The sequence below is a fragment of the Typopeltis vanoorti genome, chromosome 6, assembly GCF_054136105.1.
Source record: "Typopeltis vanoorti isolate ZY-2024b chromosome 6, IOZ_Tvanoo_1.0, whole genome shotgun sequence".
NCBI lineage: Eukaryota > Metazoa > Arthropoda > Arachnida > Uropygi > Thelyphonidae > Typopeltis > Typopeltis vanoorti.
Genome location: NC_143554.1, coordinates 40,822,636 through 40,849,317, shown reverse-complemented (window position 1 = coordinate 40,849,317; position 26,682 = coordinate 40,822,636). Strand labels below are relative to the sequence as shown.

Sequence of the window (26,682 nt, the reverse complement as noted above, 5' to 3'; positions counted from 1 at the left end):
TAATATTAGACTTTGGCGTAAGCAAAAAGACGGTCTTGAAAAAATCCCCGAAACGAAACGTGCCGTCAGAGATGTAGCATCCTTTCCAGAACTCTAAGAAGAGCTAAATGAATAGATTTTGATGCAACAACAAGATGGCATTATAGTAACAAGAAATGCAGTTTGTTTTCGTGCTCTACAACTCAAGAATGGTAAATTCAAGGACACACCAGGTATTTCATCTTTTCTTGCTTCGCCTGGATGGTGCAACAGATTTATGGAACGCAAAGCATTAACATTACACACCGAACAAAAATTGCGCAGAAGTTACCAAAGCAACTTGAAGAAAAAGTTCAGTCCTTCCTTAAATTTATCATAAAATTACGGAAGTATCACGGATATAAACTTTCCTGAATTGGCAATATGGATGAGATGCCCATGTACTTTGATATGCCTGGGAATCAAACAGTAAACTCAGTTGGTGAAAAGGGTGTCTTCATAAAAACAACAGGACATGAAAAAAACGCATTTTACCATTGTTCTAGCATGCATGGCAGACGGAACCAAATTAAAGCCGACAGCGATATTTAAAAGGAAGAAAATTCTGAAGCATATGAAATTTCCACCAGGTGTAATTGTTCGCGCCAATCAGAAAGGTTGGATGGATGAAGAAGGTGTACAATTGGATGGATCCGAAGATCATATATGAAAGCGAGGATGATGCATAACAAAATGGAGAGCATGAAGACGATGACGACAACTGCTACACTGATGACACATTCCCTACAGATGAATTTATAAATGAAATATTTGATGACTAAAAAGATGAAGAAGAATTTAAAGTATTTTGACATTTTGTTTTAAAATAAATATTTGTATCATTAATTCGTATTGTATTATTTATAATGTTATGGAACAAGATTAATAGATCGCATTATATTGGACATGCCATTTTAGGGCAAGTTTTCAAACAAAATTTCTTGTTCGCATTATACGCGATAATATACGGTACTTCGTTTTTTTATTGTAAATAAATGTGTTTTAATTATATGTCAATAGAGTGCTGCCTGATTGTTTATTTTACAATGCACTGTTCCTAAAATAAACGCATACTTAAGAGCAGGAAACCAACTAAGATAGCCGAAGCATATAGTTAAGTACAAATAGACCACGACTATTTGTGTAAAGTTTTACTGAAGGAATTTGTGTTGGAGAAAGAGAGAGAGAAATCAACCAGTCATATTACTGAGTTTTATGCCAATTAAAAGATACTGGTGGTGCAGTCTTATCAAATAAATTTTTCTAGTATCCAGTAGTTTTACTTTATGCCTACCAGTATTTCTAGTAGGCATAAAACTTGTAGTGCAAAGGGTAGATAAACTAAGTACGCAATAGTAAGATGGAATAGTGAGAATAAGAAAGGAATATATATAAAAATAATAATAACGGTAGCAATATATAGCCTCCGTTTACACATGTTCGTAGGAGGGGATTTACATAAAAATATATATCATTCAGCAGTTTTTAAACAAGGGAGAAAGTTAGTGTGAATCATGTTTTTTCTGCTAAAATTAATAATATCAAATTATTATTATTATTTGAGTTAGTATGCATAGTTATTCTTATCATTGTTGGGCCTCATAGAACCAGCAGATTAATCAAGAAGATTGCTTTAGATCTCAGAGTCAATCAATGTTCCCTCTAATTTTTTGCTGTGAGTGGGCGCAGAAATTTGCGTGTGTTTGCAAAATTTGCCTTCTTTTGAAAAGTATGTGCGCACCCTTATGAGTCACCATACTGATCATTTAAACAAAAAAGTTAAGATTTTAGTTTACTCTTTACCTTCTGGTGTCAATGGAACGTCAGCCAGGTCACCCCAACTCCCCACCGTGTTCCCACACACGGCAGTAGCCTCCCCAGTAAACAGTCGGAAATCACGATTCACAAGCCTTGGGCAGGACTCGATCTGGGGACTTCGCACATACGAGGCCAACACGATATCGACTGTACTAGATAGGATTCTAAGTGTTTGTATTATTACCATCACCAAATAAGTTGTGTGACATCAATCACAAAGCTAACATAAATATTTTATATGTATTTAATATTGATCTGATTAAAAGTAAGAAATAAAGTAAAATAAAAAAAGATAACACTAGTGACTGATTACTTTTAATTAAATTTTCTAACTTTGCAAATAACTCTAAACATGCATAATAAAATATTCCCATGACTAATTCTCACAGTTAAACATTCATAATAAGTCCGTTACTAATTCTCATCTTGTTTAGTTCTAGCTTCTATCTCTTTATTTTTTCTCTCTTCTGTCTTTGGCATTCACCCACTATCTAAATTAATTGAATTTCCATATAATTGGTAACTTTTCACTTTCATTAGCATATCCAAATGACATTCTCCTAAACAGTTTCTAAGTTGGTTTTTTATTTGATTCATTAGACTAAAACCTCACTCACAGTCTGCACTAGATGCAAGGAAAGTTCCTCCAGTATCCATCAACTTTGACAAATCACAAAACTGCTCATTTTGAAGAGCAAATACAACCATTTGTGTGAAATTTGATATCATTTTGCATTTAATTTTTTCATGTACAGAAAATTTGAAATCATTAAACTGACTAATTATTTCTGTAGTATCATCCAGAAAATCATGATATTTAAGACAAAGAGCATTAACATGTTCACCACCAAATGAGAAATCACAATGGGAAATAGAGGAGATATCAAACACTGACCATTCTTGTATCTCATTCTCGAGGAAACTGTCCTCTAAATGTGCACATAAACAATTTATAAAATTTAACAGGAGCCTAGTATCTACTGGTTCAGTCTATTCTTGTTTAAGTAAAGCATTTCCTCTGTCACTCCAGCAAGCACCACCTTCTAAATACTGATTCTTGATTTTGTTAATCTTCCCTCTGGCAAAATGATGACTGTCTAGTGGTGTTAGGTTACTCCTTTGTCATATTTTGCACAGGGAAGTCATTTTGCACTTCAAAAACATCACTTAAAATATTAACAGCTACTTTGAACGGCATGTTAGTTAATTTATTGTGACAATAATTAACCACGGGATCATTTGATTTGTCTTTTTCAAAATATGTGATCAGTCCCTCATAGCTTCTTATTATTGCCTGTAATGCAAAATGTCTGGATAGCCACCACTTCGAGTGGCCTGAAGACAATATCTTCATTTTCAGACACCTCGACAATTTATTTAAATTCATGTCTTTTCACTGTGGAACGAGAAAAGAGTGTGTACACTGTTCTCATTAATGTATCAATATCTCTGGTTAGTTTAATTTCCTTTTACGTATCACAGATCCCCCAGATCGTCACGGTGAGCTACACAGTGTTGCTGGATAAGATGTGGAACTTCTAATTTAAGTTTTGCAGTGACACCATTAACTTTGCCCAGCATCACTGTGGCTCCATCAGAGGTAAACATCACCATTTTTTGGAGATCAAGTTTCTTTTCTTGATAAAACTGTTTAATAGCTAACACAATGGAGGAGGCATCACATGCCTGCAACTGAATTATTCCACCAAAATATGTTTTATATTCATTACAATCTTTAGGTGTAAACTTAAAATAGAGAATGAGACATTTGTTAACAGTTATATCAGTGCGTTCATCAATGGTTAAGGTGTGGAAATTTGGAGATGCAATTTGCTCAAACATGTCATTTTCAACAATTAAATTGATTGTTTCCAGAAATTCAAATGCATAATTTTTGCTTCGCCAGCTGTCTGGGAGTTGAACATACTTTTCCATATGTTCATTAATATGTTGAACTGAAAGTAAAGAGTTATTCATCTTAACAACTAATAAGACGCTGTCAATAAGAACTTTAATCTGCACTGGGTTTGATTGTTTTCTCTCTCAGTCATTTGAACTTTCACATAGCATATGCAGTACTCCTGTAGCTGGCAATGAACAATTTTCTTGCCTAAGTTTGTGTACACCATCCAGATGTATTTTACTTGTCAAATGGCGTTTCAAAAAAGTCCAACTTCCAAGTGACATCAAACTTCTTCCCATTAGCAAAATCCCCAGCAACCTTTGCATCACGACAATAAATACAAACAACACCAATTGTAGCATCATACATAAATATTTCATGCAGCTGAATATTTATCAACTCATGAGCTTTTGGCGTAGCAGTTTTCACTATTTCATCCAGCCATTCACTTTTAAAGCAGCTACCAGTTCGTTTTCGCTTCACACCTTTTGCTTCCTTTGAATATGACATGGTGCATCAGTTTTTTACAATTTTGTTATTTGAAGAATGTTTTTTATTGTTTTTATAAATTTGCAAATGTGGGTATGCAAATGTTATTATTTGATCTACTATTTTAAAATTCCTTTTAAAAATTAGAGAATTTTGAAACGCTGCAATATTTTTAATTGTACTCTAATTTAAGTTTTTAAACGTATTTAATTATTTTTATTAAAATTATGAAACCATTGTTTTAATTCATCATGATCTTGAACTAATTTGATCAGCCAATCACGTTTGGGAATTTTCCATGAGTCAGGCCTGAGATGTAAACAAACCGCACGCCATTCTATATGCTACTTAAAAATTACACATTTAAGCCACACCCCTTGTACTTTGGCATCAAATTGCTAGCCTCAAATAGGGTTACTGTTAATAATTTATAAGTTTTGTGCAACTTCGAGAATGTAATAAAAATTTGTGAGGTTATAGACTTGAGCGTTACCGAGTTACCGTATTTTTTAAAGAATTTATAGGTTAATGTTTAGGTGGAACTTCTTTAATTAATAAATTTTAATTTCATCTTGAAAATCTAGTGTGTGCATATTTTTTGCTTTGTGCGCTAGTTGTAAAACGCACACATGCGCACAGCTTAGAGGGAACATTGGAGTCAATCATATCACACCATAAAATCATTGGTTATCAGTACACTCGGCATCCTCCCAAAACAATGTATGTCATGCAACCTCTACTCTGAGAGGAGGTGGACGGGGTAGGGGGATCTTACTCCCTTGTGTGACTTCTTGTGATATTCTCTTTGTTCCCTGCTTTGGGAAATCTAAATCTCCAAGTAAAACGTCTCTCAACAATTTATAGGGTTCAGTCATTTCTAACCATCACTCTTCGTATATTTCAATCTCTCCACATAGACACTCCAAAGTCCTGAATCATCTCCTTTGATGCAGTGTAGCCAGATCTTCATACATGGTATTCTGGATATCATGTAGTGATCTAGGATTTCGTTGTACAGATTCTAGATATTGTGTGATCAAGAATCTGTACAACTGAATCCTTATCACTACATCCTTATCTCTGGTGATTGCTTTTGTCCCCATTGTATCCCTTTGCTGTGTGGTCTTTACTTTTTCAAAGTGCTCCCTGAACCTTAGCTCTCTTTGATGCTATTTATTATAAGTATAAATCTTGGGGCAGTATCTATAATATTATATATAAATCTTTGAGGGTAATGACCCCAAGATTTCTTGCTTGTGCAGTCCAACTTGTAGATTACAGTCTTCCAGTTATGGCATTTAATCACATTAACATGGTCCCTGCTCATTTGCTTACCCAATTCCACCTTCCCAGCCTATTCAAATCCTCCTGAATAGCCACTATATCATCATCATTATTTCTGATAATTCACTTCATTCGTATTCACATTATCTGCAGTCCATTCATAGTATTCTTTTCAGACATGAGTTTGTTTCTTGTTATGATGATAAGGGGAATTTATGTATGGGCTTTTCATTTGAAGTTGAGTTAGCCAATCTTATACAGAGACAATAGGGTTTTTGATTATACATGCAGGAAAATCATCCAGAGGACACGCACCATTATCAGGCAAAATTATTTTTTGTTTGCACAATGCATGGATGATGGATAGTAATGCAATGTGTAGATGGAAGAGTAAGTAGTGTAGATGATGTGTTTCATGTATAGTGTGCTCTTTCTACTCCTTGGCAGTGTCATGTAATAATAATGAGTTACATACATTATTTCGTAGTTTTAAATTAAACATGTTTCAATTATAGTAATTTTAGAAGAATACAACATAGCTTTATTGCATATTAATACGTTTTTTTTCCTTAAAAATTTAACACCTCAGATTCTTGAGCTGACTGAATCTTTGCCAAAAAGTCAGCTCTTAACACTAATGGATGCCCTTCACACAGTAGTTCTCTTTCTGCAAAACTGCATTTCTTCTTGTTCGCCAAAGGTAAGACTTTAAACAATCACTTTAATATTGTTGAAGCATTTCAACTGATATAACCTAATAAAAGTAAACAAACTCATATTTCAAATTTAGCATTCCCCTCCATTTCTCCCAGAGCATGTGCAATTTTATTTTATATTATTTATTCAGACAGAAATATTATTATTAGGTGGTGTATCACCCAATTGGACTATACTGTTACCAACAAGTTTTGTGCAATCCATCTAAGAAGTTAGTTTTGAAGTTAAATAATAGTTAAAAAATTTTATGATTTGTAATAACTAGACTTATTGTCATTAAGCACAAAAACCAGTGAAATATGATCAATATTATTATTATTATTATTTTCTTGACCTCCGTGGAGTCACAAGACTCATTGTGGTAGGTCAATACAAAGCACTTTCACCACTCCCTCAGGCCATGCATTCCATTCTCCTACCACTCCCCATGCAAAAAAACTTACTTCTTACCCTTTTACTCACTACTTCCTTTTGCTACTTCCAGAGATGCCCAATCTCCATCCTTGTTTTTCCCCCCTCATTCTACCATATGAAAAATCTCCCCATTGTTAATCCAATAATAATCCTTCAACTGCTTAAATGTCTCAGTCCTTTCCTTCCCCCTCTCCCTGTCTTCTATCCACCAAACTCTGCTGTCTGCATTCCCTCAGTCTATCCTCATAATCAACCTTGTAGAGTCCTGATATTTTGTTATCCATCTCTGCACCCTCTTCAAGGTTGCTTCATCCCCTTTCAAATCCCAGTGATCAGATCTGATCACAGAGATCCAGTTGTGGTCTTATCAAAGCTTTATGCAGTGGAGCCACAAATGTTTTATCTCTCATGGTTGATGGTCTCAGAACTGTTGCAGTAAGGAAATACTGTGAGTAGACATATTACTTAAAATTATAATAACAGAATTAACTCGTAAAATATTATTTATTAGTAGAATTTTCACCTGAGTATCACAGGCATCTTCAGTACATGTAAAAAGGCTAATTAAACAATAACTAACAATTCCAAAGGGCACCACCTAAGTAGCTCATGTAAGATAACTAAAAAAAAAAAGGTAATTAAATTTCCTACCTTATTTTAAAAAATAAATAAATAACATATATATATATATACACAATTAAAGAGTTAGGAAAGATTAGCTGATTTAAAAAGTATTATATCCCATAAATGGGATAGACATAGACCATCGGATCTGCTTAAGTTGGGAGAGTGGAGTAAAGTTTCACATGTTTCTTTATAAAAAAGCCATTCCATGAGGAACTGACTTTTGTGAAGGACTCTTGTCTTGTTCCAGTTAACTCTGTGTCTGGTGTTGATGGCATGCTCTGCAAGTCCAGACTGTTCAGGTTCAAGGTATTGAATATATGACTTGTGTTCTTCTATCCAAATAAAAGCAGATCTTCCTGTTTGTCTGAAATAAGATAACCCACAAGAGCAAGGAATTGGATAGATACCTGGATGACTTAGATGTGGAAGTTTGTCCTTTGGAGAGGTGAGAAAGGTGGTGATTTTTCTGATGGGTCAAAAGGCAATAAAAATATTTAGTGGTTTTAAGACTTTCGCTATGCATTCGCTAATGCTTTGCACATAGGGATAGGAATACGCGTTATTTCTTCTGCATTTGAAGATGAAGATATATCAAAACTACTTAAAGCTCTTTGGTTAAAAAAATTGTTATTTCCATTAGATAGAAAAGAGGAAATAATATATGGCAATTCTTTCTGTAATAGTTCCTGCCTTTTGACTGGGATGGTGATTAGATTCAGCATGGATATAATGGCCTGTATGATTCTTCTTCCTATAGACTGAGAAATGTAGGTTGCCATCTGGTTGGCAAAGAATTAAAAGGTCTAAAAAGGTTGACTGCTTATTTACTTCTACTTCTAGGGTGAACTAGATCCTTGGATGAAGTGCATTTAATTTTGAGACTTGTAAATCATCAGAAGAACCATTCCAAGTATCAAAAATGTCATCTACATATCTGAACAAATGAGTAGGTCTAGGTGAAATGTCAAAAATACGTTGTTCAAAGTGCTCCATATAGAAGTTGGCAATAGCAGGAGAAATAGCCTTGCCCATTGCTGTTCCTTCTATTTGTTGATATAACTTGTTTTTAAAGGAAAAATAACCAGAATGCATTACAAAATCAAATATTTTAACAATGTCTGAAGGAAATTCTTGTTGCAGTAATTCAATGGTGTCTGATAAAGGAACATTGGTAAATAAACTAATCATTAATATCTGAAGCATCCTAATGAAGATCTGAAATTTTATTTTTGAAATCCAAAGAATGTTTTATATAAGTAGTCTTAGTAGTTGAAGAAGTGAGTAAATTTGATAAAAATTTTGAAATTTTATAGGTGGGACACTTACAACTGATCTTAACGGAATGCCTGGTTTATGAACTTTTGGAAGACTATACAATCTAGGTGGACGACCGAAAGAGGTTTTAAGTTTTTTCTTTTGATCTTCATCCCATATAGATACATTATCTTTGTCTTTTTAATTGACTACCGGTAGGATCCGATGTGAGCCTGTAAGTTGAATAGTCCCAGAGCAGTACAGACATTTTTCTCTCATATTCTCTTATATCTTGAATAACTACAGCCTTCCCTTTGTCAACTTTCGTAATAATTATTATTTTTTTTTTCAGTGATTTCAGTGCTTTTAATTCCAAGTAAGATAGATTAGGGCAAGGAGGCTTGGCATTAAAAAGAATTTTTACACATTCAAAATGTGTCCTGTTATTCCTGTTAACTTTTTTTTGGGATAAGGATCGAATACCTCTGTCTATGCTATGAAAAAAATCCATCAGGGATACCTTATTCTGAGCAACGGCGAAATTATATCCTTTTGATAAAACAAGACATTCACTGTCTGTTAGTGGACGGCTGGAAACATTGATAACTACCCTATCTGTATTACAGATATTAGTAATAGATCTAGGGAGGCTCACCAGTTCATCAGACTTACGCTTTAACTTATCACGAGAAGCATTAAAAACTTTTAAGTATGAAGTCAATGATATGCGCAAAATAGTGATAAAAGTTCCGCTAGTGCCTTTTTATTCCCGTATATAGAGAGTAGGCAAGGCCCTTTAGCTCTGTCTAACTTTTGGATACTGAGTGGGCATTGAGTTCAGTCTCCACTGATAGCCAATCAGACATGGTTGGCCCAAGGCTATCAGTGGAGATTGAACTGAATGCCCACTCAGTCTCCAAAAGTTAGACAGGGCTAAAGGGCCTCGCCTACTCCCTATATACAGGAATAAAAAGGCACTAGTGGAACTAATTAAGCAGCACGCAGTGAAGAGAATTGCTCAACAAGTGCCGCCATCTCGTGGTCCCTAACCCTACCACAATATATTTAATGTCTGAAATAGTGTGGGTTCTACAGTCGATTTTCTTGAGTTTACGGGACGAAAAACCCGAGTTTCCGGGAGAAAAAACCCGCTTGCCTGTGCCACAGATTGACTAACTCAGGAACCAGTCGAAACAAGGCTTAGAAAAATTTCCTCTAGTCGTCGACTAGACCCGAAACCAAGTCTTCTTTCGTGCGGCCAAGCGCCATGGTGTGCAAATGCCACATCCATTGAGCTACACAGGCTGGAGGAGCCTGTGTAGCTCAATGGATGTTTATCAGTTTAACACTACACAGTGTTAAAAGTTTCAGCCACTAATACCAATTCTAGAGCGTTCTTGATATCAACAATTTCTCTATTTAAGATGGCGAGAGATTTTTTTTGCTTTGTGTGGTTGATAATTTAGAAGTGACCTACTGGCCTTTAAATAAATCCGATGAGCTCTTTGAAACTTAAAAACTTCTTTTAATTTACATCAGGTAGGAATAACCTGAGTTGTCTTACTGTGCTTTAGGAATTCTGTTAATGCATTTAGCCTTCTTTACTAATACTTTACCGTATCTAGCACACTGTTTGGACGTAAAGTCTCAATATATGTTTCAGTAAGGAAATACTGTGAGTAGTCCCAAAAAACAGCTAACAGGACACATTTTGAATGTGCAAAAATTCTTTTTAATGCCAAGCCCCCTCTTCCTAATCTATCTTACTCGGAATTAAAAGCACTGAAATCACTGAAAAATAAAGATTGAACCGTGCTAAACCCTGTGGAATTCCACTTGTAACTTTCTTACTCCCTGATAATGCCCCCCCCCCCCCTCCCTATATACAACATGGATATCTATCAGAAAGCCAGTTACCAATATTACTGCTCAGACATCTGGTATGTTTATCAGGTTTACTTTAAAAGAAGAAAAATAATTCAACAATGATTACAGTTCAATAATATATTTATTATTTAATATTAATAGAAAAATTAACTGTGTAATAAGCTATGTAGAAAATTCAAGTTGTGTATTAGAAATACAGTGGATGCATTTGGGAATTAAATTTGCAGAGCTTGTTGATAGGAGAGGGGAATTACAGTAGATTGAGGCATATAAGTTGGTGAGGAGTGGTTATCAGAGGAAATTTTTTCAGAGAGTAGATGAAGACCAGGGTAAAACAAGAAGTCATTCTTGGAAGCTGGATAAAGATGGTGTGAGTAAGGAAGTGAAGAACAGGTTCTCCCAGATAAAGTAGTTTGCTATGACAAACTACAGAAAAAAACAGTTCAAGTTCCATAGAACTGATGCTACTTTAAGCTCACTTTTGCAAACAGTAAAAGTATAAAACACAATAGCAGACTGAGTTTCCAATGATGATGTCACAATCCACATCACAAATTATAGTGTTAGCATTAACTCTTGGAAGAAAGTGCTGCATAAAATTTAATTGCATTTTGAATTAAAACTAGAAAACTGAGTAAAGGCAGAAAATGAGAAAATGCAAAATAACAGAATAAAGGAAATTTTGAGAAATCATACTTTGGCAAATAGGATTTCACGAAATTACACATTGATGACAGAATGCCAAGTAATAATACAAAGTAGCTGCCTGAGATTTGTATGCAGAGGACAGAATGCCAGGAAATGGCGAATAATCATGCATTGACTGAAGACAGAATGGGAAGAAATCGATCAAAGGAAATGTAGAAATCATAAAATTGTGATTTTATGTGATTGTAGAAATCAGAATACAAAGGATTATCAGAAACCATGTATAACGTATATAAAATGACATCTTCCATTATTGTGTGCACAAATGCAAACTGCACTGTTTTCAAACCTCACTTAAAGCTGGCTTCTCTTCTCTGCTCTTGTAAGGATCCACTTCCTCTCCTCTCTATTCCAAACATTTATAAGGTTCTTTGTAAATGGAACTTGCAGATCAGGCCTTGGATACCTTGCACAGAATCAGCTGGAAAGAAACTATTATGCTCCATCATAGTAAACTCAGACTTGAAAGATTATTTTTAGAATCGGTAGTGGATTTTAAAAAATCACCCTGATAAATATGGTTGTGAATTAGGCCTCTATCCAATTAAGAAGTCACCTTCCTAATTGTTTGGATTTGATTTGATTTTCGTGGTACAAAAACATCAACGGTCATACTGCACCAGGACACAGGGTACATCAATACATATGGTAAACGGCTAGTAGGACAATCACAAACATCCATGCTCTTTCAGGATTTGAACCTGCAGCCTCTTGTCTAGAAAGTGGATATACTAACAGATCTGCCACCAAGGCTGGCTCCAGTTTGGAAGCTGTCTTGTTCACATCAGCTGTACTGATTTAGATACTCTTAGGTTCACTAATGCAAGCTAGTTTTTCATCACTTTTGTCCTCATGCCCCTTCCTGATTGGAGATGGCTAATTATTAAGGTGACTTTGCTTAGTTTCAAGCTATTTTTGCCTTTAATGATACAGACTGCATTTAATGTGTACATATTTAGTTCGCTATGAACTAAATATGTACACATTATGTATGTACACAAACATTAACAAGGCAGCAGTGAAAAAAAAAGATAAGGTTCAACATAAATTATTAGAGTAGTTGTTTTGAATTTATAATGGATCTTATCTTGTTACATCATACTGATTGTGAATAGTTTACCTTTTGGAGTTTTTTGTTATTTATCATATTATTTTTAGTATATCTTGTCAGTGTCCTTTGTTCTGTGTATCAATAATGGGAGCTGCTGTAATTCAGTATGCTGATGCATTGTTTCCAAGCCCACCACCACTCAAGGACTACATTTAACACAGTATATTACAATATCCTGTGGCATGTTTGCATCCTAGCAGTTAAGGCTGTGGAGTGCATGTCTGTATAAAATGTAGGAAATTGGAACAGCTGGGTGATATGTATATTAGCATAATGGACTTTGGCATTGTGTGTCAGAAATGAGTGAATGCCAACAGAGAGAGGGGGAGAGAGAGAGAGAGAGTGATGAATAGTGTGAATCGAGGTTGAGGCAGACAAGTTTTAAGTGGATAGGGAGTGTAAAAGATTTCAAGGGCGGCATTATTGGATGGGTGAATGGTGAGTAGGCTGCTTGGAGAGAGAAATTGGGGTACTGAAAAAAGTGGAAACTATGAAGAATGAGTTTATTATGAGACTGGCAAGTTTAACTTATGTGAAGCGAACAAGTGTTTGCTTCACATAAGCTAAACTTGCCAGTGATGTGTGTGAGAGAGAGCAATGGGAATGACAGAAGAAGAAGAGAGAATAGGAGAATCAAGGGAGGAGAGAGAAAATGAGAGGAAGATGAGATAGTACATAAGCTAGAGATGGATGGATGATAAGAAGTCAGGTAAGTTGGAGAGCAAGGAGAGAGTGAAGGATGCAAATAAGCAAGGAAGGAATAACCTTTGATAATTTAGAATCCCCCTGCTTCTTACCTCCTTTGGCTCCAGGATTCCTTTCCCCATCTAGTAATCTTTATCTGATACATTTACCATTATACAAACTCCAATAACTACTCAAACCTCTTCACATTCCTCTTCATGAAACTTGACCATCTGTAATCCAGATCTGGTATCCAATTGTGTGGGGGGAATGATAAATGGTGTAGCTGTGGCAATTAAGGAAGGTGAAAGGCTGGATGAAATGATTGTTATGGTCTGTACAAATTAGCTGAAAGATGCTGTGAATCGGATGTCAAAAGATTTGAGGTTGTATGACAGAAGAGTGTGAAAGGGAGGATAGTAAGCATGTTACCCAGGTATGATCATGCAGAATTTAGGAGGAGGAGAGCATCCATAATGAATAGCATAATAGCAAGAGTATGTCAAAAGAGAGGATTGGATTATGTTGATGCCTGGAGTGCAGTTGAGGATAGAAGATAGCTGTATGCAAGAGATGGACTGCATTGGAATGAGGAAGGACATAGGCACCTGGAGAGAATGTTCTCTGAACAAGTACTACACACTGCATAATTCCTTTCATGGCAAGGGTGGCAACTATACCTCTATGAGGTCAGACATTGCATGATAAAGAGTAGATAATTTAGATAAAAAGAGTAGACAATGAATGGAATTACTGAGTGAGCGCTTTGCAAGAGTATATCATCTAGGTGGTGATATTGCAGGAATGAAGGAACCAACAGCTTATACAGGAATTGTGGTGAATGAAGTGGAGGTGAATATTACAAAACCTCAATGTGAATACATCTGTGGGATTGGATGGTATACCAGCTCGTGTTGTACGTGAAGCAGCTAAAGAATTGTCAGTGCCCTTAATCATTTTGTTTAATTTGAGGCTCGGGTCTGGGTTAGTCTCGAGGAGGTGGAAAGAGGGGAAAATAGTTCCACTGCATAAAGGAGGTTCCAAGACTGCTGTTGTAAATTACTGACTGATCAGCATATCAGGAGTCATTGTCAAGGTCTTGGAGAAAGTAATCAAGAGGAAAATACAGGATTGGATAGATGAAAATGGGATTACTGTATGGGGGACAACATGCTTTTGTGAATCGTAGATCATGCCTCAGTAACTTACTCGCGTTTTATAATGCAGTGACAGCTGAACTCGATATAAGGGTAATGGGTTTACAGTGATTCTGCTGGACCTTGCTAAGGCCTTTGATAGGATACCACATGGAATTCTAATCAGTAAACTGAAGCATATGGGGATGGATATAGGGTTGGTGAGATGGATAAGAGTGTGGTTGATGGAGAGATATCAGAGAATAGTTTATTCAGGAGTAGAGTCCAAAAGATGGCCTGTGACTAGTGGTATGCCACAGCGTTCTTGGACCACTACTGTTTAATTTGTTCATTAACGATATAGGAAAGGATCTGAGAGGAACTGTTCATTTGTTTGCTGATGATGCAAAATTGGGTAGAGCAATAGTGAATGCACAGGATGTCAAAGTTTTGCAGGATGATTTGGGTTTGGAGGACTGGGATGAGGAGAATGGATGTCAATTTAATGTGGCAAAATGTAAGGTTATGCATTTTGGGGTGAAAAGATTAGCAGAAGTATACCACATTAGTGGAGCTGTACTCCAGAAGATTGACGAGGCCAGGGATTTGGGAGTGTTAGTGGATAGGGAGTTGAAGTTTAGGGGGCACATTGCAAAAGTGGCAGCTCATCAAATCACTTGGTTACTAAAGAATACTTTGATGAGCAGAGACAAGCAAGTTATTGTTCCTCTGTATCGAGCCTTGATAAGACCCCATCTAGACTATTGTGCCCAGATTTGGGTGCCAGGGTTTCTTTTTGATGGGGAGGAGGTGGAGAGGATCCAGAGACAAGTGACCAAGTCTAGCAAGTTCTCATAAGATAGCAAGTCTATGGAATGAATCTTATGAGAACAGGTTGAAGATTTGTGGGTTGCAGAAATTGGTTGATAGGCAGAAGAGGGATGATATGATTGAGACATTCAAATTACTGAAGGGTTTCTATAAGATTAATTCAGAAGATATTTTTGAGAACAGGACTGGTGGTGGGAGGACTAGGGGCCATTCATGGAAAGTGGGCAAGAGTGTGGTTAACAAGGGTGTTAGAGCTAGGTTTTTTACTTGGAGAGTGGTGAATGAGCGGAATAAGCTGCCAGAGTCTGTTGTGGATGCCATGACTGTGAATGTGTTCAAGGCGAAGTATGATAGATACTGTGTGAATGTTGAATAGTTGTTCTTGACGTGATGTTAGGGCCTCCCTCGATGAGGCTAATGACTCCTTGGAGTTGCCCGTAATAATAATTTAGAATGCCCTACTTCTTACCTCCTCTGTCTCCAGGATTCCTTGCCCCATCTAGTAATCTTCATCTGATACATTTACCATTCTGAAAACTCCAATAACGACTCAAACCTCTTCACATTCCTCTTCATGAAACTTGACCATCTGCAATCCAGCCATCCAGATAGTGAGGTCATATTCCTAGGTGACCTCAATGTCCATAACCGCAACTGGCTGCCCTTTTCCAACCACTGACCAAGCAGAAAGAGAGGGGAGAAAATCTTTGCCTGAAACAATGACTTAATGCAAATCATTCATCTACCTTCATGAATTTCTGACACTGATGAATTTCACTCAGCCGATACTTTGGATCTCTTTTTGACCAGTTCTCTCTCCCCAATACGCCTTACAGGTCATCTTTCCTCTTGGCAACTCTGACCATAATCTTGTGCTAGTCTCCTCTCTTACAAAACACTTTTCCTCAAGCCACTGCTGATCTCACATTCTCTGGCACTACAAAGGCACCAAATGGGATAACCTTTGAAAATTCGACTCCTCCTTTCCTTTGTTTGACCACTGCTTCAGCCTAAACACATATTCTGAAAACAGTATCCTCACAATGCTGGTGAAGATAGCCTTCATCCCCCAGAATACTCATATGCTTTCCAAACAGGGAGTGTATCAGAGTAGTTGAAAAAAATTCAGCATACTTCAAGTTGCTTACATGAAGAGCTCCAGCTTCAGATTTTTCCTATCCTATAACAACGCATGCGAAAAATGCAGAACAATCATCAGCAGATCCAAATCCGATTTCATAAAGGCAACAGCAGAAAACTTACCTCATTTCTAGATGGAAGCCTTGCCTTCTCATTCCTTGCTAAGACCATTGGATGCAACTTCTACTCACCTGCCCTCATATTTGTAAATTTAGGGACACAAAAACACACGTATTGAACAGATTATTTTATTAATTACTAATAAAATAAAACTTGACGTTTCAACCCCTGTATCGAGGTCATCATCGGAAGAATATAAGTGTATAAGGAACCAAGCTACATACTCATGCCCTGTATACTGGTAAACTAAATCTATGTAGTTAATTAATCCTTTTCCCTAGCCTGACCTCTAGTGATATTGATAAACATTGTATCAATAACTTCCTTAACAGTATACAAATGCCAAATCTCCATGCTTGGAATACTGCTTACATGTTTTGGGTGGCACACCTTAAACTTCTCTATCTGAGCCAAATTTTGGGCTTTAGACATGCTGTCTCTAGAGCACGTTGCTCAGAGTCTTCCATATAAAAGTTAGCTATTGTGGGAGAAAGTGGTGAGCCCATGGGCTCACCACTTTCTCCCCCAATAGCCCCATGGCCCACCTGCATTTCCATCTCTCTCTCTCTCTCTCTCTCTCTCTCTCTCTCTCTCTCTCTCTTTCATCCTAATGCACCACTGTTACTTCACCCAAAGATAAAGCTGACCTCCTAGCATCACTCTTTTCTTTAAACTCCTGCATTGATGACTAAGAAGAGTCACCCAAACCATACCAGAATCCAAGCACCATATGCATCAGTCATTTTTCACAAAAAGACAGAAAATTACTAAAATTACTTGCATACTAAAAAAATCTCTTGGTCTTAATGACATCTCTCCATTTGTTCTCAAGCATTGTGCTCAAAAGCTAACACCCATCCTGTATCATCTCTGCAATCTAGTATACATAGCTGGTACTTATTGCAACATGTGGAAGCAATCACACATCCAAAATGTTTCAAAAAAGGGAAGATAGAAGTCTGCTGTCAAACTACTGACCAACTGCCATCACTCAGTCCTTTCCAAAATAATTGAGAAAGTCATCAATAGCCAGTTTCTTCACTACCTAGATGTGTGGCAGTTAATCTGCAACTACCAGTATGGATTCCAGTGAGGAATCCATACTGGTAGTTGGATCCACATTCAATATCCATGGCCAACCTCTTAGCTTACATTACCTACCATTGGACATGTACAGTGAAAAGATTCAGTAAAACTTGTGCTGTCGCTCATATTTCCCAGCTTTTTGGTGTACCTGCCATTCTCTGTAATTGGATTGCTAGCTCCCTCTCTAGTCATTCATTTCGTGTCATGGTTGATGGTTCCCTTTTTGAGCTTCACCACTAATCCAGGTATACCTCAGGACTCTTTCCTATTACCTACTCTCTCTCTCTCTCTCTCTCTCTCTCATGTGCATAAACGACTTGTTCCCATTCACCACTAATCCTGTCAATGCCACAAAAACACAGACTTGCTTCTTTTCTCACAAAAGAAATCTCAGCTTACATTCCCTTACCTTCAGTAACACACAAATTATGAAATAAGATCAAATCTCTCTGCTGGGACTAACATTCACCTCCAGTCACTCTTGGTACAAACACATTGTATCAATAACTTCCTTAACAGTATACAAATGCCAAATCTCCATGCTTGGAATACTGCTTACATGTTTTGGGTGGCACACCTTAAGCTTCTCTAAAAAATTTGATACTGTCCACAGGAGAACAGTTCGGCTCATGGATGGAATGAGAATCAATACATTCATTCACATTGTTACAATCTAAACTTGTAAAACCAAGATCTTTGCCCATCTGCACAATTCCCGTGAAGATTTCCTCTTTCTGTGTTGCAAAGGCAACAAAGTCCTTTGAACATTGCAGCAAGATATTATGCCATATGGCTCTCATGTTGCTTTGATTCACCTCTTGCCAAGATTCATAAATATTTTGAATGGCATCTTTAATGTTAAGTTTCTTAAAAATTCACTCAAAGTCCAAGAATCTTCTTCTGCTGCAGTTTTAATAGCCTTAAAGTACAAAAAAAATATTACTTTTCTCTTTAACTAGTTGATGTTCACATTAACGGATACAGCATAGTATATATCTGAAAAACCATTAACCTAACTTAAATAAACTTAACCTTTCAGAAAATCATAGGTATTTCAATAAACTTTATGATTAAAACCTCGTTATATCCACATATTAAGTTTACAAATTGCTGCCAAATGTTACACAAATAAGATATAACTTTGTGATAGTGAATTGCATACATAAAGTACATCATATGAGAAAAAGATAGGTATCATTAGATTATCTTCATGTGTTTGAGATAAAATTCGAACTGTATCTAACGATATCTAGTTAAAGTGTAGAGCGTATTTTTATTATGTTCATATTTACTTGTGCCTTCAGTTAAAGTTAATATAAAAATGCGCTCTAACCTTTAGTTAGATAATGTGTAAACTAACTAGTTATTGTACACATTAACTAAATATCACTAGATAAAGTTCGAATTTTATCTCAAATACACAAAGATAACCTAATGAGTACCTATCTGCTTCTCATTTGATGTATTTTATGTATGCAATCTATCAATTACAAGTTATATGTTAAGACTATTACACTTTTTTTATATATAATGTTTGTCAAGTAGCTTTATTTTATTGTCCTACATGTTTTCCCAATTTTTCTATCGGCATCTTCAGTGTATACAAACTAGTAAGCTAAATGAAGGTAACAGACCATGTTATAACTGATGGTTCTAATTCATACAAAAAATTAGTATTGTGCATGACAATGCACGTGTCTCGCGAACGTGATTTATTCGTTATGGCTCATGATGTAATTGTCATGAAAGTTCATTTCTTTGGTGTTTAATGATCTGATTAAAGCTTTCCAAATTTCTTGTAAGGTTAGACCTTGATTCTTGTTTAGGTTTTCAATTTTACGGGCGACTGTAGCTGCTTCCTTAAAGGTTCTTGAATGGTAGTTATCTTCTATATAGGGCATAAGGCTCTTATCCCACTCAATGTGATGGTTAGTAGAGGCATAGTGGCAAGAAAGGCCTGAAATGTCTTGTCTCTTGTTTCTGACATATCCTATGTGTTCTTTCTTTCTCGTTTCAAAGCTTCTAGAGGTCTGACCTACGTAACTAATACCACAGGAGCAAGGTATATTATATACTCCAGAGTACGTGTAGAATGGATGAGGATCTTTCAGTGATCTTAAAAATTTCCGAATAGTGTTGATTGGCTTGAATGCTACTCTGATATTATGTGGTTTTAGAAGGTTAGCTAATTTTTTGGAAATGCTGCTGACAAATGGAATCGTAATAGTACTGATGTATTGGATGTCATCACGTTGTCTATGTGGTATATCAGTAAAGAGAATCTTGTTGTAGAGTCTTTTTGGATAACCATTTAAAGATAGTTCTCTGGATATTGTGGTTAATTCCGTTAGTAGGTCATCCTTGTCTGTTGTGTACTGTATAGCTCTTTTCTTGAGCATATGGATAATGCTAAGTTTCTGAGCTATATGATGAGACGAGTTGAAATGGAGGTAACATTCAGTATTTGTAGGTTTTCTATACACAGATAGGTTGATACTATTATTGGTTTGTTTCTTTATTAGAATGTCAAGGAATGGCAGTTTTCCATCTTTTTCAATTTCTAATGTGAATTTGATGGTATTGTGGAAACTATTGATTTGGTTGAGGTAATCCATTAGTTCTTGTTTTGTATGATCCCAAATGAGAAAGATATCATCTACATATCTGTACCAAATTTTCAGTTTTGGAATGATCTGGGATAAGATTTTTTCCTCTAGATCTTCCATGAATAAATCAGCACAAGGAGGGGGAGAAGGGGCTACCCATGACTAATCCGGTGAGTTGTTTGTAGACAGTTTTTTGCCAAATAAAATATAACAAATAAGTTATATCTTATTTGTGTAATATTTGGTAGCAATTTGTACACATAATATGTGGCTATAAGGTGATTTTAATCGTAACATTTATTGAAATACTTATAATTTTCTGAAAGGTTAAGTTTAATTAAGTTATGTTGATGGTTTATCAGAGATATACTATGCTCTACCTGTTAACTAGTTAATGTTCACATTAACTAGTTAACAGGTTAACTTAATTAAACTTGTTAACTTAATTAAACTTAACCTTTCAGAAAATAAGTATTTCAATAAATTAGTGGTAGCATATATTGAAAGGCTTACATGCTGTTGATTATTCATACTAGCACTTCATGATATTAACAATTCCAGTAGATGAAAAGATTAAATTAATTGATTGAAAGCTACTAATATTTCTATAGAGCACAAATAATAACTGTGTCAAGCATCACAGCACTGAAACAAAGCTAATGGGCTAACAAGATGCACTCTCTGGGCCAGATAACTATAAAGTTAATGTGGATAAGTTCGATTGCTTGGTCTTAGAATGACTGTCTCCCAGATCTTTGGCAAATTAGGTTTTGGGGCGGGGGGTGCTTAATAGTTGTTGCTAATACTAAAAGTAGTTCCATTTAATCCTGTGTGATCCAGAACATGGTCTGCTAATCCTGCCTTGCCATGCAAATGTAATTTTTGTGTTCATTTTGTCACAATAAGAATTGGGCTCAGGTTTTTCCAGTTGAACAGTTCAATATCCTGTCATTCATCTAATTGGACCATGGAGGCTTCACCTTCCCATTGGGTATCCATACTGCAAACTTCAGTTTCTTATTCCTTGTTTATGAAAAGTGGATTTTTATTATTCTTTCCTGAAATGCACATCTTATAAATTGCTAAGTCCATGACTATTGATGCACTACACAAAGAGAATGAAATTAGTTTCAACACCTTTGGACTGTTGAATAATCAATAACTATTAATGTACTATAAAGCAATTTCATTTATTCATCAAATGATGCTATAACTTTTGAGCAGTTTGTTTATATTAATGTTTTGTTTGTTTGTTTGTGTGTGTGTGTGTGTGTTTTATATTTATGTTTATATATTAGTATTTTTTGTTTATTTTAGTTAGTTTATATATTACAAATGTGGAAAATGTGCTGTGTGTATATACACACATAATATATTAGTACAATGTTTTAATTCAAATTGTAGACACTAATCAATTCATAATATTTGTAGAAAGATGCTAAAACTCATCTCAAAGAAAAATTCAAAGTCAGCTCCCAACAATTCAGGGATCATTTCATGGTGTATCATAAATTAAAACAGACAGCCAATGGCTGTGCAAATCAAAACATAGAAAATATACATATAGATGAAGCATCATCCAGTACATCAGGTCAAAGTAATAATCAGAAAACATCTGTATCTCCACCATTACAAGTGAGACTTGTAGTCACTGTAAGTATTTCTTTGTTATTATTTGTTAATATATGTACAAAAATAAATAAATAAAATAGTAATTAAAAAAGGGACAACTGCCACTTGCTCAAGAACTGCATACATTCCTAGAGTACACAGTTATTTATAACCTCATGTATAGAATTATGTGATGTGATGTTTCAAAAAACAACTTCCTGGTATGTTTTAGAAATCGCTATTTTTTAAGTTATATTTTATTTACTTAATTAAACACCTTTATGAATTATTATATATAGTGTTAGGTAAAAATCTCTCCATCGGGAATTAATGTTTTAATTACTTTTTAATGCTGCACATAAAATTCTACACATTGCCTCGATTAATGAAATTATGATTCATTCATCTGCAGTTTGTTTTAATTAGCTGTTTTTATTTTCATGATACTACTTTAAACAAAGCAAGTTATTTTGTATATTTTAGCAGTATTAGTTTCCAAAGCAGGTTTCTTAATCTGACAAAAGTCTTCAGTAAGAAAATCAGACTACACTTCAGCACAATATAACCCTAAGATAAGGACAGAAGTTATTTAAACTACATATTATTATTGTATGTGAATAGTGGTTAAGGTGAAAAATGGTAAAATTACAAATAATAACTTTTAAAAAAATATCGCATTTTTTTATGGAAGAAACCACCCACAAAAGTTTGCCAAGTTTCTGGGTGAGAACTGCCATTGAAATAATTTCATTAAGGATTTCTAGATAATCTGGGAATCCACTAGAGGTTCATCATTGACATTTAAAGTGCTTTTCTAATAAAGTCTCCATTATCCATTGTTATCTCATACCGGATGATAAAAACTGTATACCTAAAATCAGTCTAATGATAGTACAACATGAAAAACTTATACCATTACTACCATCCTGTCAACAATTTTCCTTCAAATCAATCTGTTATCTGTCAAGACTCCAACATTAACAGATCTTATATTTCTGTCTTCTAAAGCACTTTTTACTGTATCAATCCACCTATGTCCTGGTCTTCCTCTGGGTCTTTTTCCTGCCAACCTGACAGAGAACACTTGCTTTACTAATCTTTCCTCTCCCATTGTGTTTAAGTGACCATAATACTACCTGAGATTAGCTCTGCTAACAATTAACAATGTCAAGTTCTTTCCTAATATCCTTGTTTTTAATATGACATTACAATTGATGGCATCCATCCCTGATCTTCCACATGACTCTGATATCTGTGGTCTCTAGTGTTTGGTCAGTGCCAACTCAAACTATGATTATGAGTCGAAGAGAAAATGATATAAGGGCTAGGACTTACCCCCTAAGCGACGCGCAGCCACATCGCCCTACAGCTGTGAGAAGTGGACGAGGGCTACCGCATCAAGGGCGGGTGCGGTTAAAGAAGCGAGCCCAGCAGGTGGAGAGTATGTTGCGAGTGGGAACACTGAATGTTGGAAGCATGACTGGAAGGGGAAGAGAGGTGGCAGACATGATGAGGAAGAGGAAGTTGGACATTTTATGTGTGCAGGAGACAAGGTGGAAAGGGGGAAAGGCAAAGGAACTGGGAGATGGGTATAAATTGTTCTACTCTGGAGCGAATAACGAGGGAAGAAATGGTGTAGGAATTCTGGTGTGTGGCAGAATGAAGGGTGAAGTACTGGACGTGGGTAGAAGGAACGACAGGATCATGCGAATGAAATTGGGTCTTGGAGAAGAGCGGGTGGTCGTATTATGTGTATATGCCCTGCAAGTTGGTTGTACAGCAGAGGAAAAAGATGAGTTCTGGAACATGTTAGATGAAGAAATGAGGGAATTGGAAGAAAATGAGATGGTGATTGTCGGAGGAGACTTGAACGGGCACATAGGAAGACAGAATAGAGACTGTGAAAGGGTGCATGGTGGCCATGGAGTGGGAATGATGAACCAGGAAGGAGAGAGGGTTGTGGACTTTGCAGTAGCATTTGATCTGGCAATTGTGAACTCGTTTTTCTTCAAGAGGGAAGAACATTTGATAACATTTAGAAGTGGTAACAACAGCTCACAAATTGACTACATTTTGACTAGAAGAAAACATCTTAAGGTTGTGACAAATTGTAAGGTAATTCCAACAGATCAAGTAGCACAACAACACCGACTGCTGTGCGCAGTCGGTGTTGTTGTGCTCAATAAAATAAAATAAAATGCTCAATAAAACTTTACTCAATAAAATAAGATCGAAGATAAGAACTTCTGGTTGCCATGGGATGAAGACAATTAAGTGGTTTCGCTTAAAAGAAGAGAGTGTGAGGAATCGTTTTAGGGAGAGAGTGTTAGAGAGGATTTCGGATGGACTGGAAAGTGTACAAGATTGGTGGAAACATAATTCAAAAGTAATCCTGAGCTGTGCAATCAAGGTGCTTGGTGAGACATCTGGAAAGATTAGAGAGCAGAAGGAAGGTTGGTGGTGGAATAATGATGTACAAGTGGCAGTGACAGCTAAGAGGAAGGCAAAGCAGAAGTGGGATGAGTCAAGAGTGGAAGAGGACAGAGAGGTGTACAAAGAGAGAAAGCAAGATGCCAAGAGAGTTGTGGCACAGGCGAAGGCCATGGCATATCAAGATCTGTATGATCAATTAGAAACAAAGGAAAGACAGAGAAAAATTTACCAACTAGCAAAATGTAGAAAGAAAGCAGCAAAGGACATCTTACATGTGAGGCAGATCAAAGATGCTGAAGGAAGAGTATTATGGAGGGATGTGGACATAAGAAACAGATGGAAAATATACTTTGAGGGACTTTTGAATGAGGAAAATGCAAGGACTCTCAGAGGAGATGGGAGGCTTCTGAGGGGATAGTGCAGAACATCAGTAGAGTGGAAGTGACGGAGGCCATGAAGAAGATGAGGAATGGAAAATCGGTGGCCCCGACAGAATTCCAGTGGAGGCATGGAAGACACTGGGGGAAGAGGGAATTGACCTGCTGTGGGACCTGTTCATGAAAGTTTGCCAACAGGAAAATATACCCGAGGAATGGAGGGAGAGTACTCTTGTCCCCCATCTACAAGGGTAAAGGGGATGCACAAGACTGTAAAAATTACAGAGGAATAAAGATGATGTCCCACACAATGAAGATCCTAGAAAGGGTTCTTGATGGTAGATTGAGGAAGGAGGTGGAGATTGCAAAGGAACAATTTGGATTCATGCCTGGTAGATCAACAACAGATGCTATCTTTGGGTTACGGCAGATGATGGAAAAATATCGAGAGAAACAAAGGGAGCTGCATCTGGTATTTATTGATCTGGAGAAAGCATACGATAGAGTGCCAAGGCAAGAAGTCTGGAGGTGTCTGAGGGAGAAGAAGGTGCCAGAGAAATATGTCAGGTTGGTGCAGGAAATGTACAGAAATGTGAAGACAAGTGTTCGGACCTGTTTGGGACAGACAGAAAGTTTTCAAGTAACAGTTGGCTTGCATCAAGGGTCAGCATTAAGTCCGTTTCTGTTTAATATTGTGATGGAGGTGGTAACAGAGGAAGTGAGAGAAGATGCACCTTGGACAATGTTGTATGCAGATGACATCTTGCTGTGTGTAGATTCAAGAGAAGAAGCGGAAACTAAACTGGAAAGATGGAGAAAAGTACTGGAAGAGAGAGGTATGAGACTGAGCAGAAGTAAGACAGAGTATATGTGCTGCGTAGTGGGCGGTGGCCAGGAGACAGACCTGGAGCTGGAAGGAAATGTCATCAGGAAGGTGAGAGACTTTAGATACTTAGGTTCGACAGTGGAAGAAGATGGAGGAGGTGAGAAGGAAGTGGGATGCAGGATACAAGCAGGTTGGAGGAACTGGAGGGAGATGGCTGGAGTGTTATGCGATAAGAGGGTGCCGATCAATCTGAAAGGCAAAATTTATAGGACAGTAGTGAGGCCAGCTATGACATATGCTATAGAAACTGTCGCCCTGAGGGAAAATAACATTAGCAGGATGGAAGTAGCAGAGATGAGAATGCTTAGGTGGATGTGCGGTGTGACCAGAAAGGATCATCTGAGAAATGACTATGTCAGGGGAACAGTGAAAGTTACGAACTTAGGAGCGAAAATACAGGAGGCAAGGTTGAGATGGTTTGGTCATGTGATGAGGAGGGAGGACGAATATGTGGGAAGAAGGGTCATGCAGATGGATGTGCAAGGAAGGCGGAAGCGTGGGCGGCCAAAGAAGAGATGGAGGGAGCTGGTAGAAGAGGACTTGAAGATGAAGAACTTGGATGTGGTGACAGCCCAAGACAGGAAGGTGTGGAGGAGACTCATAACAAACAGTGACCCCACTTAAGTGGGAGAAGCTGCAGAAGAAGAAGAAGAAGATTATATGAAAAACATACTTATTTTGCTTGAAGGTGTGTGAGATTTACTGTTTTCAAGTAAGACACTGTAACAACAACGCATAATGGTGTCTCATTTTTACTGCTTCTTTACTGAAACAAAAACCAGCAGTATGATGTGTAACAGGTATACATGGAGTGAGAAGAACACTCCATTATATAGATTGGAGAGAGAGAGAAATGATGGGAGTTTTGGAACTCTGTAGTGGATATTACAAATTCTTTCGTACAGAAAAAAAATGTTTAAAAGTTATCAATTATTATATTACACCAATGATAACAGGGCAGCTGTTAGTGCCACAAGTACACTATGGTGATATTATAATGCCTATTCATTTTATTAATTAAATATACATGCTTTCTCTCCTGGTTGGAAATAAAACCATCATCATCATCAAATTCCTGCCATGTACCCTCAAGGGGGTGTACAGGATATGATAGTACTACACGAAAAATTTACATCATTACTAACTTCCTATCTACAATTTTCCTCCAGATCAGTCTGTTACTTGTCAAGACTCCAATATTATCAGATCTTATATTTCTGTTGTCTAAGGCACTTTGTACCCTATCAATCCACCTATATCTTGGTCTTCCTCTGGGTCGTTTTCCTGCCAACCTAGCAGAGAACACTTGTTTTGCTAATCTTCTTTCGCCCATTCTGTTTAAGTGACCATACCACCTGAGATTAGCTCTGCTAATGCATTCTGGATGCTGACAATGTCAAGTTCTTTCCTAATATCCTTGTTTTTAATATGATATTGTCATTGATGCCATCTGTTCACACCCCTAATCTTTCTCAGGACTCTCATATATCTGCGGTCTCTAGACTTTGGTCAAGTGTTTTACTTCTGACCCAGTTCTCAGAT

General features: G+C 36.7%; 1 protein-coding gene across 6 annotated transcripts in view; it reads left to right on the top strand.

The window, feature by feature from the left end:
* Tti1 (Telo2 interacting protein 1) overlaps positions 1-26,682 on the top strand; it is a 729,405-nt gene that overhangs the window by 487,776 nt on the left and 214,947 nt on the right. For all 6 annotated transcript variants that reach the window (XM_090394772.1, XM_090394775.1, XM_090394771.1 and 3 more), the window contains 2 exons: positions 6,102-6,212; positions 21,265-21,486. In XM_090394772.1, the coding sequence (XP_090250898.1) occupies positions 6,102-6,212; positions 21,265-21,486 (333 nt within the window). The remainder of the gene's footprint in view (positions 1-6,101; positions 6,213-21,264; positions 21,487-26,682) is intronic.